Here is a 20,030-nt window from a genome sequence, read left to right on the forward strand (position 1 = left end):
TCTGGAGTTATATTGGCCCACTCCTCCATGCAGATCTTCTCCAAGTTATCTAGGTTCTGTGGGTGTCTCATGTGGACTTTAATCTTGAGCTCCTTCCACAAGTTTTCAATTGGGTTAAGGTCAGGAGACTGACTAGGCCACTCCAACACCTTGATTTTTTCCCTCTTGAACCAGGCCTTGGTTTTCTTGCCTGTGTGCTTTGGGTCATTGTCTTGTTGGAAGATGAAATGACGACCCATCTTAAGATCCTTGATGGAGGAGCGGAGGTTCTTGGCCAAAATCTCCAGGTAGGCCGTGCTATCCATCTTCCCATGGATGCGGACCAGATGGCCAGGCCCCTTGGCTGAGAAACAGCCCCACAGCATGATGCTGCCACCACCATGCTTGACTGTAGGGATGGTATTCTTGGGGTCGTATGCAGTGCCATCCAGTCTCCAAATGTCACGTGTGTAGTTGGCATCAAAGATCTCGATCTTGGTCTCATCAGACCAGAGAACCTTGAACCAGTCTGTCTCAGAGTCCTCCAAGTGATCATGAGCAAACTGTAGACGAGCCTTTACATGACTCTTTGAAAGTAAAGGTACCTTACGGGCTCGTCTGGAACGGAGACCATTGCGGTGGAGTACGTTACTTATGGTATTGACTGAAACCAATGTCCCCACTGCCATGAGATCTTCCCGGAGCTCCTTCCTTGTTGTCCTTGGGTTAGCCTTGACTCTTCGGACAAGCCTGGCCTCGGCACGGGAGGAAACTTTCAAAGGCTGTCCAGGCCGTGGAAGGCTAACAGTAGTTCCATAAGCCTTCCACTTCCGGATGATGCTCCCAACAGTGGAGACAGGTAGGCCCAACTCCTTGGAAAGGGTTTTGTACCCCTTGCCAGCCTTGTGACCCTCCACGATCTTGTCTCTGATGGCCTTGGAATGCTCCTTTGTCTTTCCCATGTTGACCATGTATGAGTGCTGTTCACAAGTTTGGGGAGGGTCTTAAATAGTCAGAAAAGGCTGGAAAATGAGATAATTAATCCAAACATGTGAAGCTCATTGTTCTTTGTGCCTGAAATACTTCTTAATACTTTAGGAGAACCAAACAGAATTCTGGTGGTTTGAGGGGTTGAATAATAAATGACCCTCTGAATAAACTTCTGGAAAACCCATGACCTAGGATGCAAACCCAGCTAACCCAACTTTCTGACACTGGGCACTAGATTGCAACTCAAAATCCTTTGGTAATCTTCAGATTTCATGATGTCTTGCACACAGTCAAGATACCCAGTGCCAGAGGCAGAAAATTAACTAAAAAAAATCTTTGAACCTCCACCAAATTTGACTATAGGTACTGTGTTCTTTTCTTTGTAGGCCTCACTCTGTTTTCAGTAAATAGTAGCCTGATGTGCTTAACCAAAAAGCTGTTTTGGTCTCATCTGTCCATAAGATGCTTTTTCAGAAGGATTTTGGAATACTCATGTACATTTTGGCAAAGTTTTTTTATGTCTCTGTGTCAGCAGTGGGGTTCTCCTGGATCTCCTGCTATAGCATTTTATTTATTTCAAATGTTGACAGATAGTTTGCGCTGACACTAATGAACCCTGAGCCTGCAGAACAGCTTGAATATCTTTGGAACTCCTGCATTGCAAACTTTCATCAATTTTTCTCTGCCATTCATGTCCTGTGAGATTAGCTGCAGTGCAATGAGTTAAAAACTTCTTGATTATCTTGCACACTGTGGACAAAGGAACATCAAGATCTCTGGAGATGGACTTGTAACCTTGTGATTGCTGATATTTTTCAACAATTTTGTTTCTCAAGTCCTCAGACATTCTTTTCTCCTCTTTCTGTTCTCCATGCTTAGTGTGGCACACACAGAACAGAATGAAAAGATTGAGTCAATTTCTCCCCTTTTTATCTGGTTTCAGGTCTGATTTTCATATTGCCCACACCTGTTAATTGCCACAGGTGAGTTTGAACCAGCATCACAAGCTTGAAACAAACTTACTTATCCACACTTTTGGAATAGTGCCAACAATTTTGCCCTGCCCATTTTGGGGTTTTGTGTGAAATTATGTCCAATTTGCCTTTTTGTTTCTTTTTTGAGTTGTTCCAATACACACACAAAAAATAAACATGTGCATAACAAAATATGTGTGATTACAATAGTCTTCTGGGAGAAATACTTCATTTTCTGTAATAATTTTGAGGGTGCCAACACTTTTGGCCATGCCTGAATATAAATTACACACAGTGAACAAACTAACAGTCACTGAATGGGACAAAGGGGAAGAGGGCATACAGTCTACATCTATGTGAATATGATGAATAAGTGGAAACAAAATTGTCAACCAAACCAGTTATAGATTTAATTTAGACTTCTATTTTGTTTATTCACATTGAAGTTTGTTAAATTGACAAAAATAAACTAATAACACTTCTAATCTTGACAGCATTCTTCCCTTGCAGAATTTATTGCATACCACAACAGAAGGCAGTTTATTCATGTAAGACTGGAGAGAGGTACAATTATGAGTGGCTACAGACAACAGTGAAGCATGGTGGAGGGTCTTTGTAAGTTTGGGGCTGCATTTCAGCAAATGCAGTTGGGGCTTTGGTCAAGATTAATTGTGTCTTTAATGCTGAACTTATCGACTTATCTATCATACAATCAATACCACCAGAGAATTGGTGTTTATCTCCAAATTTACTCTGCAACAAAACAACCACAAACACACAGCCAATTTCATCAAGAACTATCTTCATCGTAAAAAAGAATAAGGAGCACAGAGCCCTGACCTCAAGGATTTGCCCAAGCCTACATCCACAGAAGATCTGTGATGTTTGGTACAACCTTCCTGGTGAGCGCCTCCTGTGCAGTGTAGCTAGAAGAATTGATCCAGGCAAAGTGTGATCACACTAAATGTTGATTTTATTATTTCTTTTTTTATTCATTTACGTTGTATTTTGTTGATTATTAATTATAAACTGTACACGTTTCTTTTTTCAAAGCATTCTTACTTTGCACCATTGTTTCTCACGCCAGCCTAAAACTATATATAATACAGTATATTACGATTATCTATAAACTAACCGTTACACGACATCATCAAACACTTTTTAGCAAGGTTACTCCACCAACCTCAACCCATAATCTTTGCAGCCGCCATGTGGCATTACTACCTCCTGCCAACACGGTTAAACACTTGATACTATTTTAGGTCAACCATTCATGAAAAATCAAAGAGTTGTGAGTGCACAGAGCCACTGTCAGTGTGAATGATTCATAGATGATAGTGTTGTGATCCAGCTGTTACCTTCCACACCTGGAGTCAGCTTTGTGCAGGGGCGGATAACAAGATGCTTACACCGGCTCACAGCTTTTCTGCAGGTGGCGGAGTCTGCAGATATCATTATTGGCAATGATGATCTCATTAATAATTTTTTTTTCACGTTGACTTCAAACAATTGTTCTGGAACCAAAATCTCCAGCTTATGCTGGAAGTGTATACCAATGCTGAATACATTCAACCAAAATGATACACTGTTCAAGATTAGCTATAATTTATAGCTAATTTCCTTTGTTTTTTTCCGGTTTTGGTTAAGCTTGTGTTTTCCAGATAAGCGGCCAAGTTGATTATCAGCTTTGCTCAGAAGATCCTGGTCAACTCATGACTGTAAGAGAGTGGACCCTCCTGAAAAAGAATACTGCAGAGTCTGGTGAGTCCGTTCATAAAGTCATAGCTTCTAGTCCTTGGGTCAAATCAACAAAGACAAGATATAGTGGAGATATATACTGTATATTACAAAATGATTTAAACCAAACATATGGCCAGCCCGAGAGTGAGAAACGCCCTTCACGGCCCACACTGTAGTCTAATGCATTTAGACAGACACTGTAGAGTGACTGCCTTGCGCTGGTCAGTATAAACCCCAGGAAAATCGCCACATTAAATGGGACCATTGTCATATATTATTATTATGCATTTATATAGCGCCATTTATTCCATGGCGCTTTACAAGTGAAAAGGGGAAATATAGACAAGTATAATAAACATGTGTAAGACAAGGGACACACAAGTACATACTCTTTTATGTCCACAGCTCCTAAGCAAACCTTCAGTGGTTTGCATCAGTTCATGTAAGCATCATGTCAACTGTAAACATTTGGTTTTCTTTTTTTGTGAAGCAAATTACAAATAGGACAAAATAACTGAAAATTTTAGTGAGCATAACTGTTCACCCACCTAAAATCAGTCAAAAACATTTCTAGAATTCGACCTTTTCTTACTTTTGACTCTGCAAAAACTCTTACTGTTTCTCTTATTCATTCTCGTCTCGACTATTGTAACTCTCTTCTAATCGGTCTCCCTCTTACCAAACTCTCCCCTCTCCAATCTGTCTTGAATGCTGCAGCCAGGATCATATTCCTCACCAATCGTTACACCGATGCCTCTACCTTGTGCCAGTCATTACACTGGCTACCCATCCACTCCAGAATTCAGTATAAACTTATTACCCTCACCCACAAAGCCCTCTATGGCTCAGCACCACCCTACATCTCCTCCCTTGTTTCAGTATACCACCCTACCCGCGCCCTCCGTTCTGCTGATGACCTGAGGTTAGTATCCTCAATAGTCAGAACCTTCCACTCCCGTCTCCAAGACTTTACACGTGCCGCGCCAATTCTTTGGAATGCACTTCCCAGGTCAATACGATTAGTCCCCAATCCCCACAATTTTAAGCGTGTCCTGAAAACGCATTTATTCAGACTGGCCTATCGCCTCAACACATTAACCTAACCTATCCTTGTGTGGCAGAGCCAAAAGTTTTACCATAACCAGGTTCCCAGCATCATGTTCCCACATGCTTTATGCATCCATTAGCCCTCTGTGTCTGTACTGTTACACACTTAACATTATGGCTGGTCCATACAATCAGAGCAACTGTTACCACCCACCTTTCGTGTCTCCCTCTTTCCTCATAGATTGTAAGCTTGCGAGCAGGGCCCTCACTCCTCTTGTTATTTGTTATAATCTACTGTATGTGATTATTGTTATGCTGTAATGTCTATTGTCTGTACAAATCCCCTCTGAAATGTAAAGTGCTGCGGAATATGTCGGCGCTATAAAAATAAAATTTATTATTATTATTATTATTAGTACTTTGTAGAGCCTCCTTTTGCTTCTGAAAAATATTCCCACAGCATGATGCTGCCACCACCATGTATCACTGTGGGCAAGGTGAATATGGTGTGATGAGCTGTGTTGGTTTGGGGTAGAATATAGCATTAACTAGGTGGCCAAAATGTTCAATTTTGGTTTCATCTGACCACAGCACATTCCTCCATATATTTGGGGAGTCTCCCACATGTCTTTGGCAAACTCAAAATGAGCCTTGCAATTTTTGTGTGTAAGTAAAAGCTTTTTTCTGCCTACTCTACCATAATGGCCACCTCAATGGAATGTATAGCTTATTGTGGTCATATGGACAGATATTCCAGTCTCTGCTTGTGAACTCTGTAGCCCTTAAAGGTAACCTTTGGTCTCTGTGCTGCCCCTTTCAGATTAATACCCTTCTTGCCCGGGCTGAGAGTTTTGGTGGGCAGCCCTCTCTTGGCAGGTTTGTTGTGGTACCATGTTCTTTTCATTTAATGATAATGGATTTGATGCTGCTTTGGGGGACCATCAGAAATTGGAATATTTTTTAGAACCAAACCCTGACTTGTACTTCTCAAGAAATTTGTCCTTGACTTGTTTGAAGATCTCCTTGGTCTTCATTGTGTTTGGTTAGTGATGCCTCTTGCTTAATGGTGCTGTGGCCTCTCAGAAAAGGTGTGTATATACTGTCAGACCACATGTCACTAAGCATGTGACTTATGAATGTAATTGCTTGCACCATAAATTTTTAAGGGCAAAAGGGGTGAATTCTTATGCACATGACAATTTTTACTTATTTGATACCATAAATGTAATGTATGCCCATATTTTTTTCACTTCACCAACTTAGACTATTTATTGCTGATGCATCACACACAAATCAGATTACAAATATATTAAAATGCAAGTTGTAATGTAACAAAATAGGTAAAAAGACAATACTTTTGCAAGCTACTGTATGTGTAAGACAAGCTACAAAAAACCCTGCATAGTTTGACCCTGCAGTCATATCGCAGAGCATGTTTTCTTAGGAGTCATTCAGATGGCTGCTTTAATCATATGTATGCGATCCATGTCCTTCAGAGATAGGATACGTATCCATAATAGTGAATGGATTTCTTCATATGTACGTTTTTTTTATTTTTTGTAGACCGATTGCCCCAAAAGGAAAAAAATGTCCATTTTTGATTCGATATGCAGATCAAAATTGTCCTGTGAAGGATGGCACCCGAGAGATCACAGAGAATTTGCACCTCACCACCCACCTGACGTCACTATTACGTCAGATAGATCATTTAATGCAGTCACCAAAGTGACATTCTGCACCCCCTGAGGACATGTAAGATCATCTTGGTACAGTTTTACAGACACCCCCTGTTCACACAGGCCTAAGGAGGCACAGTGTGTAAGAGGATGTGGCCCACTCAGTCATTGACGTGGCATTACATTCGCTCACAACCCTTACAGGCTGAGAGGCCCCTTTCACTAGTACCAGTGAAACAAGAGTGCTGCTAGCCCGGTAAGAGTGCCACCAGTTCCTCGTTAGATATAAGCCCGGTCCGTTTACGGGATTATATAATGGGCCAGAACCCAGCCCCAGTAGTGTGGAAATGTAAACCGAGAAACGGATGTGTAGATCGAGATAAAAGAGTAGCCCAAGGTTAAATTATATATTTAATAATAATAATAATAATCTTTATTTTTATATAGCGCTAACATATTCCGCAGCGCTTTACAGTTTTTGCGCACATCATCACATATTTAAATCACCTTAAGGGCACACTAGATAATACACTACAAACACGATGGTTACACATATACAAAGGTCAGATACACAAATACAGATAGTGGTATGGCAATAGATATAAGCAGGATATATGGGTCAGTTACCAGTAGATGAAAGGCCTGACTTTTGGGGGAGGGGCTGCTACCTGAGATGCTTGTGGTCACCTCTGTCCCTTGACTTCTCCCTACACGATATGCCGTCGCAACCTCCCCCCAAAAAAGGAACAGGCCATGCTTTGCACAAGTATTTAACCCCTTTGGGTCACTTCTCTCCTGCCCCCTGGGCTGAACCTAAATCCCCTCCCCTTGCCTCTGGCAGTTAAAAACTCCAAAAATAAAGATGAGTCATAACTATTTAATAGACAGTCCTAAGGAGACGGTTTGGGCACCATCTGATCTGGCCGATTCCCTGCCAGAACTTAGCTTTGCTATCTGGTTTCTACTGGCTGTTCTATGTATCTCCATACTAGGGCATATAGTATCTCCATAACTCCTTTTAGAATCATAGCTGACTCAAAAAGCAGTTTAGACAGCATGGTATCCACATGGCAAGCCAGCCTATTGTTCTGAGATTAGAGGGCTCAAGGTGTGAGATCTGTCATTCACAGCCTTTTGACTCTTGACCCCCTTGCTGCTGCTAGCTGCACACTGATGGGGGTCTAGGTGTTCTGTTACAACTGCACACTGAAGGGGGATTTATCATCCCATACCAAATAGGATACAAATGACTGGCATGAAATTATATCTCCAATAGTTGTCACATGCCAATTCAAGGAAATTTTGTTAAAAAAAGGGAGCACTCAGATGCCTTCTTCACGCTTTTAGCATTTAATGAGCAGGAGAAACCTGGAAATCTTTTTTTTTGCATACAAAATAAAACAAGTTGCCACACTAATCGTGAAATGGAAACGCTGACCAAAAACGGATGAAAATCGGAAAAGAAACATTAAGTAATTTGATTTATTTTTCTGTCATGCAAAGAAAACCGGACATAAAAATGAGGCTTTTCCAACATACGGTGAGTTTGAGTGAGTAGCAACTAGTAGGGGTCAGATGTACGGTAGTATAAATGCAGCATCAGACTACACAGGGTTTCTTTGTAGTCTGTTACCATGGAGATACATAGGCCTGCAAAGGAGCTGTAAGGCACAGAAAATATCAATACAGATGTAACTATAATTCATCTATTTGGTTTCCATGATCTATTTGGTTTACATCTTTATGCGTCAGTATGCTCAGATTAAAGGGATTGTTTAAATGGAAAACAGAAATGTTTCTTAAAGGGATTAGATTGAATTAAAAAAAATTCCTAATGCTTATTGATTACCCTATGCTCTTTTCCAGTCCCGGCCGATCTCTGCTATCTGGTCCCAATGACCCAACCAGTGCCTTAGCTGAGCTGGCATTTCCTCACGTTTTATTTCTGAACTAAATGGAATCAGGATGTATGGGACATCAGTGCTGGCAGGGCTCAGAACAGGAGCTTTGGGAAAATATTGCCCTTTAAAAACAATCTTTTCTATACTGGACAACCCCTTTAAGCATTTATTATACCAACAATTTCCTGCGCTACAAAATACCCAGTTTATTAGATGTCCAGGTATCAGTACCTTTATACACCAAGTGCCAACCTATCAAGCTGCCGTACGTACAAAAAGTAAGATAATGTTTCTATTTTAATTGCTCAAGTAAAAACACAGTCAGTGAAATATTCCCTATTCTGCTGAGCTAAATAAACAGTGAAACTCAATGGACTCAGTCAGATACTTTTTAGATGGTAGCATAAACATAATTAAAGGGGTTCTCCAGAGTAAGCAAATAAACCTCGTTTAATGAAGTGCAAGATGCAATGAGCAATGTACTGAGTGCTTGGATTTGCATCCAGGGAGAAGGGCAGGAGTAACATAAATACACACACACACACACACACACACACTGCCATTCAAAAGTTTAGGGTCACTTAGAAATTTCCTTATTTTGAAAGTAAAGCACAGTTTTTTATAATGAAGCTAACATTAAATGATTCAGAAATACACTCTATACATTGTTAATGTGGTAAATGACTATTCTAGCTGCAAACATCTCGTTTGTAATACAATATGTTCATAGTTGTATAGAGGCCCATTTCCAACAACCATCACTCCAGTGTTCATATGGTACTTTTTGTTTGCTAACTATTTAAGAAGGCTAATGTATGGTTATAACACCCTGGAAAACCCGTGTGCAAGTATGTTAGCACAGCTGAAAACAGTTTGGCTGATTGGAGAAGCTATAATCCTGACCTTCCTTTGAGCTAGTTGAGAATCTGGAGCATTACATTTGTTGGTTCCATTAAACTCTCAAAATGGCCAAAAAAAAAAAAAAAAAACTTTCATGTGAAACTCAGTCTATTCTTGTTCTTAGAAATTAAGGCTATTCCATGCGAGAAGTTGCCAAGAAACTGAATATTTCCTACAACGGTGTGTACTACTCCCTTCAGAGGAGAGCACAAACAGGCTCTAACCAGAGTAGAAAGAGAAGTGGGCAGCCCCGCTGCACAACTGAGCAACAAGACAAGTACATTAGAGTCTGTAGTTTGAGAAATTGACACCTCACAGGTCCTCAACTTGCAGGTTCATTAAATAGTACAAGCAAAACGCCAATGTCAATGTCTACAGTGAAGAGGCAACTCTGGGATGCTGGCCTTCAGGGCAGATTGGCAACGAAAAAGCCATATCTGAGACTGGCTAATAAAAGGAAAAGATTAATATGGGGCAAAACAACACAGACATTGGACAGAGTAAGATTGGAAAAAAGTGTTATGGACAGACGAATCCAAGTTTGAGGTGTTTGGATCACAAAGAACATTTTTGAGATGCAGAACTGAAAAGATGCTGGAAGAGTGCCTGATGCCATCTGTCAAGCATGGTGGAGGTAATGTGATGGTCTGGTGTTGATTTGGTGCTGGTAAAGTGGGAGATTTGTACAAGGTAAAAGGGATTTTGAATAAGGAAGGCTATCACTCCATTTTGTAATGCCATTCCATACCCTGTGGACAGCACTTGATTGGAGCCAATTTCATCCTACAACAGGACAATGACCCAAAGCACACCTCCAAATTATGCAAGAACTATTTAGGGAAGAAGCAGGCAGCTGGTATTCTATCTGTAATGGAGTGGCCAGCGCAGTCACCAGATCTCCACCCCATTGGGCTGTTGTGGGAGCAGCTTGACCATATGGTAAGCAAAAAGTGCCCATCCAGCCAAACCAACTTGTGGGAGGGGCTTCTGGAAGCAAGGGGTGAAATTTCTCCAGATTATGTCAGCAAATTAACTGCTAGAATGCCAAAGGTCTGCAATGCTGTAATTGCTGTAAAGGGAGCATTCTTTGACGAAAGCAAAGTCTGAAGGAGAAAATTAATATTTCAAATAAAAATCTTTTTCTGAACTTTGTCAATGTCTGGCCTAGATTTTAAATTAATTTGGCAACTCATTTGATTAATAAAAGTATGAGTTTTCATGGAAAACACAAAATTGTCTGGGTGACCCCAAACTTTTGAACGGTAGTTAGAGAGAAAAAAAAAATTGACTTCCATGAATTGGCCAATTTGTGCACCAAGAACCTTCATTTTTCACCTTACTGTAAGTAAAAAAAAAATTTTTCTGAAAAAAATATTTGAGGATTATTATCTAAATTGAATGGTTTTAATGTTTTTCTGTGTTTTCACATGGCCTAGATTCATGCATATGTGCTGCTGTATTCTTTTTCTCTATATTGTGCAGTTTTTGCAGCTTGCACGTGTTCACATTAGGAGGTGCTGGTCAGTTTTTTTTTTTCCTCTATTTAGTTGCTGGATGCTAGCTGCCTCCAGTCTGATCTTGCTCCCCTCCCATTGGCCTTGCAGGTGGCTGCAATCAGCTCTACCTGCCCATAAATTAGATTCAACAAATTCCAAGGTCAGAAAGTGCAAATTAAAGAAAAAATTTTTTTTGAAAAATTATAGGAGCACAGATGGACAATATAAAACAAAAAGAGGACAATCGGACATCAAAATATTACACGAGAAAAAACGAAATCAACGTCCAGTATTAATTTAAATATTTATTGAAAAATTCCAGACAATAAAATATTTGTGGGGGTGGGTAAAAATACCAAATGAGGGGGCAACACAGGAGACAGATTGCACAGGTAACATGCACTTAGATATAATGCGGCTTTATAAGATATTATAAAAAAGTAAACAGAATGAATAAGCCATTTCATAAGTATAAAAAGTGCAATTAGGATAGTTCATAGATAGGCCCAGATGCAGGATAATTCATATATAAAGTGCAATGTGTGTATTGCCAACTGTTCAGCAATAAAGGTTCGGATACAGCTTTAAAGAAGGCACCACTTGGATATGACACAATTTTATTATACAATGATTAATTTAAATGATAAAATACCAAATTAATGGAATGGCAGATATATTACCCTGTTTTGTTAATTAATTGCTAGAATGGCAATAATAGTCATATGAAACATAGATGTGTGGCATAAAAAAATATATAGAAATGCACAATAGAGAGTATTAAGAAGTTCAAGTAGTGACTAATCATATATAGAAAATATATGTGCAGCTCAAAATAAAATGTATTCCTTGTGGAACATGTGGTGATCTTCTGCCACTTCAAATAGATTATATTGAAATTGTGCCATATAAAGTGCCCAAATAATACCTTATGCCAGCGTGCAAACGAGTCTCCGGGATGCGTGTTTCGGCATCTGCCTTCGTCAGGGGGTGGCGTCATCCAAAAAAGGGTATTTATGAAACGAGTGGCCAATGAGAGCGGGAGCGGGTGTTGTGTGACGCGCAAAGGTATCTAACGTCACCGGACGGTCCCGCCCAGCTGCCCCACGTGATCCCCGAGGCCGCGAATGAATATCGCGGTGCTGAGGGACGTGGTTACAGCAGGCGGAGGCCCCCCAAGATGCAGACTCCAGCGTGCGTTCCACCCGGCCCTCTCATTGGTGGGCATAGATCATGTGACCGGCAGGTCCTGTCAGGTAAAGAAGAAGAAACAAACAAAACAAAAAAAGGTCCTATTGAGAAAATCGTATTATTTATTAGGAGAAAAAAGGGGAATTATCATAATCGCTGTCATGGATAAATATATACTAGATGACCGGCAAAATCAGGCAGGAATGTATATAAGAATGCAATATTAAACTACACGGCCCCTGTCAAAAGTGGACATTTGGGTGACCGGATCTCATATGGGGGGGAAAAAAGTGTCAGAATCTTGTCCGTCTGGACCCCACAAAACGATTCCCCTTTCCAGATATTGAGATAGCCAAAATTTGAGCTCGATCAAACGACGTTAACCCGTGCCGCTCGTCGCTCAAAGTTTGAAAAAATCCAAATTGAGGTATTTTAAGATTTAGGTATTTTGCATAGTCTGTTAGACTATAAAGAATGTAACAACAACACTGCAGAAATAGCCCTGACCAAATTTTCGAACCATTTGTGGTATTTGAATGCAGAGCTGGTGGGATTATCGTTTTTTGATCCCACCATTACAGACAATGAAAAGTTGTTAATGGCTAATAAATTGCTCAGTAGCACAGATGAACCATCAGAGCACGCTAGGGTTGTAAATCCAAAAGTTAGGAAAGAAAAATTAAAAGAGGTAGGAAGTAACCGACTTTAATGACCTTCTGACAAAAGATGAAGAACAAAAGCAATATGTCCTGCAAGTTGTAAGCAAATGCCGAGCATTATATTCTGACGTTTCAAAAACTACTTTAACAAAAGCTCTAGAATAGATTAGATAACTATGTAAAATTATCAACTCATGTAGGTTAGCGTGCTCTGATGGTTCATCTGTGCTACTGAGCAATTTATTAGCCATTAACAACTTTTCATTGTCTGTAATGGTGGGATCAAAAAACGATAATCCCACCAACTCTGCATTCAAATACCACTAATGGTTCGAAAATTTGGTCAGGGCTATTTCTGCAATGTTGTTGTCACATTCTTTATAGTCTAACAGACTATGCAAAATACCTAAATCTTAAAATACCGCAATTTGGATTTTTTCAAACTTTGAGCGACGAGCGGCACGGGTTAACGTCGTTTGATCGAGCTCAAATTTTGGCTCTCTCAATATCTGGAAAGGGGAATCGTTTTGTGGGGTCCAGACGGACAAAATTCCGACATCGATTTTTTGCGGTCACCCTAGTGGACATATCAGGTGACCGGCAGGTCATGACAATAAGGGAAAATAATATTAGAATGTCGCTGCCCTTGTCATAAATGGATATATACCAAGTGACCGGTAAATCCTGACAGAAAAAATATATATGCGGGAAATAAAAAGATTCTCGGGAAAAAATAGCAGAAAAAAGGTTAGAAAAAAAAAAAAAATATATATATATATATATATATAAAAATAAAGGAGGTGACCTAGTGAAAAGGACTTATAAGGTAATCAGAATGGAGGAGAAGTGATAGAAAAAAAGGGGGGGTTGCATAGAGACAATGGAAAAATAAAAAATAATAAAAATTATATAAAAAAGGAAAATTATAATGTTAAAGAGGATTATTATCTAAATTGAATGGATTTAATGTTTTTCTGTGTTTTCACATGGCCTAGATTCATGTACATGTGCTGCTGTATTCTTTTTCTCTATATTGTGCAGTTTTTGCAGCTTGCACGTGTTCACACTAGGAGGTGCTGGTCAGTTTTTTTTCTGTCTATTTAGTTGCTGGATGCTAGCTGCCTCCAGTCTGATCTTGCTCCCCTCCCATTGGCCTTGCAGGTGGCCGCAATCAGCTTTACCTGCCCATAAATTGTAGGCTTAGCCCGGTAGTGACATGTTTGTCCAAAATTGTAGGCTGGCGGCCCAGAAATGGCTTATGTACGGTAGAGCAGGGACCCATCAGGGAAGGTCACCTTGCCGTGGTTGATGGGCTTACATGAATTGGCCAATTTGTGCACCAAGAACCTTCATTTTTCATCTTACTGTAAGAAAAAAATGTTTCTTTGAAAGAAATATTTGAGGATTATTATCTTAATTGAATGGTTTTAATGTTTTTCTGTGTTTTCACATGGCCTAGATTCATGCACATGTGCTGCTGTATTATATAAATATAAAATATATATATACCGTATATATTTATTTACAGTGGGGGAATAAGTATTTGATCCCTTGATAATTTCGTAAGTTTGCTCACTGACAAAGACATGAACAGTCTATAATGTTAAGGGTAGGTTACTTTTAACACTGATAGATAGAATATCAAAAATAAAATCCAGAAAATCGCATTGTATAAATTATATAAATGTATTTGCATTTTGCAGTGAGAAATAAGTATTTGGTCCCTCTGGCAAACAAGACTTAATACTTGGTGGCAAAACCCTTGCTGGCAAGCACAATAATCAGAGGTTTTTTGTAGTTGATGATGAGATTTGTGCCCATGTCAGAAGGAATTTTGGTCCACTCCTCTTTGCAGATCATCTCTAAATCATTAAGATTTTGAGGCTGTCGCTTAGCAACTCAGAGCTTCAACTCCCTCCATAAGTTTTCTATGGGATCAAGGACAGGAAACTGGCTAGGTCATGCCATTACCTTAATGTGCTTCTTTTTGAGCCACTCCTTTGTTGCTTTCGCTGTATGTTTTTGGTCATTGTCTTGCTGGAAGACCCAGCTAAAACCCATTTTTAATGTCCTGGCGGAGGGAAGGAGGTTGTCGCTTAGGAATTTTACAGTACATATCTCCATCCATTCTCCCATTGATATGGTGAAGTAGTCCTGTGCCCTTAGCAGAGAAACATCCCCAAAACATAATGTTTCCACCTCCATGCTTGACAGTGGGGACGGTATTCTTTGGGTCATAGGCAGCATTTCTCTTATTCCAAACACGGCAAGTTGAATTATTGCTTAAGAGCTCAATGTTTGCCTCATCTGACCACAGCAACTTCTCCCAATCACTCACGGAATCATCCACATGTTCATTGGCAAACTTCAGACTGGCCTATTATAGACTGCTCATGTCTTTGTAAGGCTGGTTTCATATTTGCGGATGGAGCCCCGCCCCCTGCCGCACCTCCTCCGGTCAGCTCCGCCTATTTCTGCATGCGGCTTCCTGTGGCCTGCGCACCCTATCTTTAACATAGGGTGCGCAGGCCACAGGAAGCCGCATGCAGAAATAGGCGGAGCTGACAGGATGAGGTGCGGCAGGGCTTCACGGAGGAAGTCCGCAGCCCTCCGTCCGCAAATGTGGGCAAACGTACAAAATCAGCAAGGGATCAAATACTTATTTCCTTCACTGCATATCTTGTATATCGTATATATTTTTAATTAGGTAAGCATTTCCTTAAGAATTCTTCTAGTGAGCCTACTATTTCATTACTATGCCTTTTCTTATATAGCTGATGGCACCCCTTCCATCAATTCTGCTGTTTTAGATGAATTATTCTTCATCCCGAGCGAACAGATACAATTCAGTAAAAATAGACTTTTTAAGAAGAAAGTATCAACCATCTTAAGTCCACTACTTTAATGCCAAGGATCAAATATCATTTGAAGTTCTGTCTTTACCCTGTCTGGGGCGTTATGGGGATTTTCAGAAATGGAGCTTTGGGCCTTACAGAATATGCTAAATTATGTATAAAATGTAAGATAAAATGCATAAGGATATCTGGAGACAGCAGCTCCACATCACATTGCGAGCTGCAATATGTATTTAGAAAAAAAGAGTATACAGAACAGAATTTTTATCTTCAAAGGTCCAAGCTGTACATAGTACGTCTGTACCGAACACCAATCACACAGTAATTCAGGAGCCAAACTCATTAATCGTGCATTCTGCATGAGGCAGGAATAACCTACAAATACAGAATGCCAGATACAGAAGAATTGTTGGAAAAATATTTTATTGTATTTTATATGACGACTAGAATACTTTTTAAGCACTACTACCGCCATCTGATTTATTTTTTTGGAGGACAGATCACTCTTCCTTCAAAATTCCTTCCTCCGAAAACTGAAAAATTGACATATTAGTCCAAATAGAATAAGAGTAAAGCAAATGAACAAATCATCATAAAATAATTTTAAAGAAGTGTTACTGCTGCAAATTCTTGCCATCTGCTGTAGAAAACATATGTTCTACATAATGTTCACATATCAAAATTCTCAATATCACACCCCTTTAAATAAAGACACTTTTAAACTACCATAAATACAAACTTACATTTCCCATGTGTGGAGCCCCGTTAATGTTTTTTTTTAAGTAATGTTATCTACTTTACATACAGTATAATCTGCATAATAAGGTAAATTAGCCAAGTAAATTAGCAATTTTTTTGTACTACGACTCGTGTATAAAGTTTCAAAAGCTCAGCCTCCTCCTCAATGTTCTGTGTGCAGCTGTATGACAACTGGCTGCAGAAGGACTGCAGTAACGTAGTTACCGGGGTGGTCAGAGGGGGCGGTAGCCCCGGCCCCCTCATTGGAGGGGTCCACCAGGAGGAACGCTAGTGCTAACTGTATTACTGTATGGGCGTGCGCAGTGTGCCCATACAGATACACTCTGCGGTAGAGCAGGGAGACTCTATCTCCCTGCACTGCCAACTACATTATACCATACAGAGTCTGCCTATGGGGAGTGCATTATACTATATAGAGTCTGCCTATGGGGAGTGCATTATACTATATAGAGTATGCATATGGGGAGTGCATTATACTATATAGAGTCTGCCTATGGGGAGTGTATTAATTTTATATAGAGGCCTATGGGGGGAGTGCATTATACTATATAGAGGCTTATGGGGAGTGCATTATACTATATAGAGTCTGCCTATGAGGAGTGCATTACACCATATAGAGGCCTACGGGGGAGTGCATTATACTATATAGAGGCCTATGGGGAGTGTATTATACTACATAGAGTCTGTTATAAATGTTAAGTGGGTACTTATTGTTATAGGGGAACTCAGGTTACTGCGACTGTCAAAGGGGCACACAGAGGGCATTATTACTTTGTAGAGGCAAAATGTGGGCACTGTTTTCTAGTGCACAGGGAAAGAATATATTCTAGACTAGGTTTTTTTTACTATCTAGAGAGCACACAATACCACACAGAAAGTGCAGTAATAGGGACACATATGGTAACAGCTCAGTATTTGGGTATTAGCAGGATATGGAGTTAGTGCATTTTGGAAATAGTTGGGGATGGTGCAGAAATGTGAGAAGTCAAATGTGTCTTTGTTGTAGTCTCTGCAGCTTAGTCCTAGCTGGAGAAGCTGTTGTGTCAGTCTGGGCCAGATGGAAAAACGGAAAAAGTGAATAACTCCATCAGAAAGAACGTCAGCTATCAGTGACTTTCTAACTTTAAAGTAATTTATTACATGTTCTGCAGAACTGGTATCTATCACTATATGGTCACCATATGACTTTAAAATTAATGTTGGTCTTTGTTTAGAGATTATTTTCAGTAACAGCGCGGACATCAGCTGAGGTTCTCCTACATCCACTATTAGGATGCACCACCATAGTTGTAATAGTTAGGGGCCCAGTCAGAAGTTTCGACCCTCGAACCAAAATCCTAGCCTACATCTCTGAGCAGGACCATTTGCCTTTCTATAGCAGGATAAAAGATTACTCCATCCCCACTCACCGCAGGCAGAACTGATCCTAATGATGAAGATATGAGCTCCAAAGAGAAAATATTTGACATGTTTATCCAAACAGTAAAAGAGGTGAGATAGAACAAAAAGCATAGCATAAATTACATGAAAAAATAATTATGTCCCAACAGGCAGTGAGATAAGTCACCGCCAAGACTTGATAAAAATTACCCTCAAGTACTTTTCTAAGGCTATATGCAAAAAGAGAAACTGAAAGGAAAAACTCTCCAAATCTCAAAAAATTTCAGTCTCTGCTACAAAAACTCAGCAAAAAAACTCCATGTGCACATAGCCTTAGGCTTTATAGAGTCCTGCTCATGATGGATAGACACTCCAGCTGCTTTTCTCAGTTGTAAGATGGTCAACCACTAGCCTTTTCTCTGCCGTACAGCAGTAGTAGGAAAACTGCTACAGATTTTAAGAGGCCAGTTTTATTGTAGTGGTCAAAAATAGGTTATCGATTATAATTGCATTGGCCACCTGGCTACTGGAATTTTTCAGCCCTGCCTAACACAACCCTGAGCAAGCGGTCACGTAAATATGAACAGGAATCTTTGAAGGGTCGGTCCGGCACCTGAAATTTTCTTTCTAAATATCTATTTTTGCACCCAAAATACTTTTATCATTTACTTTATTCTTGTTATGACTGCCAAAGCACATGCACACAGGCAACATACAAAACAGTAAGACAAATACCAGAACCTGACAGGTCCCTGTTTAGACTAGGAAAAACCCTTCTCTGAATCTGGTCTGTCCCTGCCTGACTGCAGAGGTTGGCACCCTAAGATAAGGTAATGGTGCCCCTACTCAATGACTCAATGTCCTTAGCAGCTCCTTGGGTCACTAGAGTAGCAGTTCCCTAAGAAATAAAGGAATCACACACAAAGATTCTGCAACCAAAACAAATTAAAGCTAAGTGAACGAATCCAACAAAGTCTACCACCAGCAGGAAACACCAGTAGGAGAAGGTATTTTGAAGCTGCACCTGAAAGGTGATATGACAGACAAAAAGAGTAAATGAAAAACACCTGTAACTCAAAAATAAAGAAACAAAGAACTAAAACACCCAAAGAAAAGATGTATCTTCTGTGGTTCAGCAGAAAGAGAAGCTGATCAGAGAACACAGAACGAAGGGTTGAATCCACAGACATGACAATTATACAATACTCTAGACTTCTCCCTGTACAGCTAATCCCTAAATGTGCTTTTTTATCGCACTTTCTCTGATGTTTCATTTGAGAGGAGTCTCTAAAGGGACGTCACAAGAGGCTGGGGCTGCACTCACTTTCCTGCAGCGTCTATTGCCCCTCCCGGAACAGGACGTCATCAGGAGTCAGCACTGCTGTTACTACAATTCCTTGCAACACCACCCTCTGAAGATGTCTTGGATCCATGGTGACAAAGGCTGCAGAAGAGGTGAGTGCAGCGCTGGCACTCTGCTTCAATCTCCACCACTGCTTATTATTAACTGTGAGAGAAGACGTTGTCAGGGGATGAAGAATAAAAGCAATGTGAGTGATACCCGCAGCTTCTAGCACTGCCCTCAGATGATTCGTCATCAAGGACGGTGATAAGACCTGTGAGTGACACCAGCTGCTTATCTTTCCTGAAAGTAAAGTATTAGTTGTTGAAATGTCAACTAGCCCAGAGCTTTTCTTCCCTAACATCATCTGTGGGGGGATATGTGGGAGGTCCCAAACATATTAGATGGTGGTCCAGCTGATGGTTGTCAGAAATCGATTGAGTGTCGCGACGGTGTGCCATGTAGTCTCTAGTCCTTGCATCTCCCGTGAAGATATCTGGGCAGTGTTTACAGTGACAGGTCTCTGTTGGATTGTGAGTAATCCTGTTGCTAGCGAAACACTAGTGTATAACGAAGGATGAGCCGAAAACAATGCCTTGTTGCCATGAGGATGAGCCGAAAACAATGCGAGAATTGTCACTGCCACAAATTCTTGCCATCTGCCCAGGAAAACGTATGTTCAACATAAAGCTCAGATCTACTGTACTATTAAAGGAGACTTACCAAAATCCTCAATATCACATCACTTTAAATGAGGACACCTTAAGGCTATGTGCACACGTTGCGGAATTGCACGGAAACTTCAGCGGGAATTCCATAACTCCCTGCCCGGGAAATACACTAGAATTCCCCATGTGTAATTCCCACATATTTCCCGCGTTTTAACTAGCGTTTTGCAAGCGTAATTAGCTTGCAGAATGCTAGCGTTTTCAAAGCGATCTGTAGTGTCGCTTGGAAAACTGATTGACAGGTTGGTCACACTCGTCAAACATAGTGTTTGACAAGTGTAACCAACTTTTTACTATTGAGGCTGCCTATGCAGCATCAGTAGTAAAAAGATATAAAGTTAAAAATAATTTAAAAAAATAAAAAATCGTGTTATTCTCACCTTCCGGCGTCCCGAGCAGCGTCCCTGTGATGAAGG

At 40.3% G+C, this 20,030-nt stretch overlaps 1 protein-coding gene across 3 annotated transcripts in view; it reads right to left on the reverse strand.

Moving 5' to 3' along the window:
* MMP24 (matrix metallopeptidase 24) overlaps positions 1-20,030 on the reverse strand; it is a 222,999-nt gene that overhangs the window by 181,062 nt on the left and 21,907 nt on the right. The window contains exon 1 of one of the 3 annotated variants that reach the window (XM_073562915.1): positions 11,629-11,869. The exons of the other annotated variants lie outside the window; for them this stretch is intronic. Within the exon in view, the coding sequence (XP_073419016.1) occupies positions 11,629-11,700 (72 nt within the window). The 5' untranslated portion in view covers positions 11,701-11,869. Of the gene's footprint in view, positions 1-11,628; positions 11,870-20,030 lie in introns of those variants that run through there. 3 annotated transcript variants of the gene reach the window in all.

The sequence above is a fragment of the Dendrobates tinctorius genome, unplaced genomic scaffold (genome assembly GCF_039654945.1).
Source record: "Dendrobates tinctorius isolate UK_male_01 unplaced genomic scaffold, ASM3965494v1 ptg000370l, whole genome shotgun sequence".
Classification (NCBI taxonomy): domain Eukaryota; kingdom Metazoa; phylum Chordata; class Amphibia; order Anura; family Dendrobatidae; genus Dendrobates; species Dendrobates tinctorius.